Below are 1,853 nucleotides of genomic sequence, written 5' to 3'. Positions count from 1 at the left end.
GTGTGTGTGTGTGTGTGTGTGTGTGTGTGTGTGTGTGTGTGTGTGTGTGTGTCTGTGTGTGTGTCTGTGGTCTCTACGTTGCTGTCTCTCTGTCCGTAAAAGAGCAGAAACCGGTGGATGAAAGTCAGACGACATGCGCGATCAGATGAAGTGTTTACACGTCTCATTTTTATTCCGAATGGTCGTTTAATCAGATTAGCTTATTTATGTCCATGGATGATTCATAGTTCACCATTTTTTTTACTTTCATATTTAAAATTATTTCACAAGATGTCTTGTCTCCTTTAACTTTGTTAATCTGGAGTTTTATTGCAGAATATTACGCCTACTCAAATTTTTATTAGAAATCTAATCCAGAAAGCTGTGTATACTCGCTACCTGTCTGATCAATTTCTCCAACAACTAAATAAGTTCGGGTGGGAGGCGTTTTGCTTATTTAATGTCCGGATTTTCTTTTTTTTTTTTACGAGACAACCTACGGTGAGGGAGAATAAAGATAACTTTGTGTACAAATAACAGATTAAAGGTAATGTAGCCTATGTTTTTCACAGAAAACATGCCACAAATTGTAACATTGTGTTTATATTGATTTAGGAAAACAATGTCCGCCCCACTCATTTTTATGCTCACGAGCCGCTACTGTGTTTGTACATGGTTTGAGAAAACCTGAGGACATCCCGATGTTTTTACTGCTCTCTCATTAGACGCCTGATCATCCTGAGTCTGGTTCTGGTTTTGCGAGATGTTTCTTGTTAAAAACAGTTGTTCCTTTTTTCTGTTTCCTCTGTACTATTCAGGATTGGGAGGAAGTGAAGATTCACAATCTGCTGGCTTAGATGAATGACGTTTACTAACTGGCATTTTCTAATGTACTCCAAGTGAATTATTTGTATGATGCCATGAAATAACTTTTACTGCCAACTGGTGCTATATAAATATTTAACTGAAGTGAACAAATGAATTGATTATGTCAATGTAGTGACTGCACTTACTGTTTTCATCATCCTCAAAGTCACAGCGGGCGTAGCTATTAGGATCAGCTGCTCTCAGAGTCCTCAGCCAGGGGAAATCTGTTATCATGCTGTACGGAGCACAATCCACCACTCCTGAAAAACACGAAACAAAATGATTTACATCAATAAGAAAAGTACCTCTGTTTAAAAAATAAATCAGAATGAGGGACAAGGTAAAGCAAAAAGAACTGAGGGTGAAACTTAGAGAGGGGAAGCTGAACTACAAAATCTCTGGAGCAACAGGTTAGGGTCTGGTCTGGACAAAGATCTCTTTTGACCTTTTGTTTTGATAGAAAAGAGAAATCACCTCAGACTTCGGGTTTGGCTTGCAAAGAATTGGCAGCATAGAGCAACAGACTATTGATGGTAAATATTAAAAACAAGCTGCTATGACTCTCACAGATGCACAAACATAAAAACTGATGAAGACTAACGGCTGAAAACGGGAAATGAAACAGGACAAAGATTATGCTAATGAAAAGTAAAAACAGCACTACACCAATAAAGGAAAATGAGAACATGGAGGAAGATCTAGAACTGCAACGACATACAAGCAGAGGCACACCAACACAGCACAGCTGAGCCAAGAGGCTGAAATGGGAATTATCCTGTTTCCAATCAAAAACTGAATAACAAAAGAGAAGACATTAATAAAAGAAATAACGAGGTGGAGGAGCGTATAGACACAGTTATGACTCAAATCCAATCTGCAGAGGAAGTCCTGGCTGCATTGGTGAAGCTCCAGATGGAAACAGAAGAACTGATGGATCGAGTCCAGACAATGGGCCTCATGCAAGAACATGTTCGTATTCTTATCCTAAATTTCTCTTACTTTTGTTC

The 1,853-nt window shown here is 38.7% G+C and overlaps 1 protein-coding gene across 1 annotated transcript in view; it reads right to left on the bottom strand.

Annotated features, from left to right (window-relative positions):
• fbxo38 (F-box protein 38) overlaps positions 1–1,853 on the bottom strand; it is a 79,185-nt gene that overhangs the window by 12,023 nt on the left and 65,309 nt on the right. The window contains exon 20 of the mRNA XM_014027631.1: positions 993–1,106. Within this exon, the coding sequence (XP_013883085.1) occupies positions 993–1,106 (114 nt within the window). The remainder of the gene's footprint in view (positions 1–992; positions 1,107–1,853) is intronic.

Source organism: Austrofundulus limnaeus, unplaced genomic scaffold (assembly GCF_001266775.1).
Source record: "Austrofundulus limnaeus strain Quisiro unplaced genomic scaffold, Austrofundulus_limnaeus-1.0 Scaffold666, whole genome shotgun sequence".
NCBI lineage: Eukaryota > Metazoa > Chordata > Actinopteri > Cyprinodontiformes > Rivulidae > Austrofundulus > Austrofundulus limnaeus.
The sequence above is the reverse complement of the archived record's forward strand: the minus strand, read 5'-3'. Positions and strand labels throughout refer to the sequence as shown.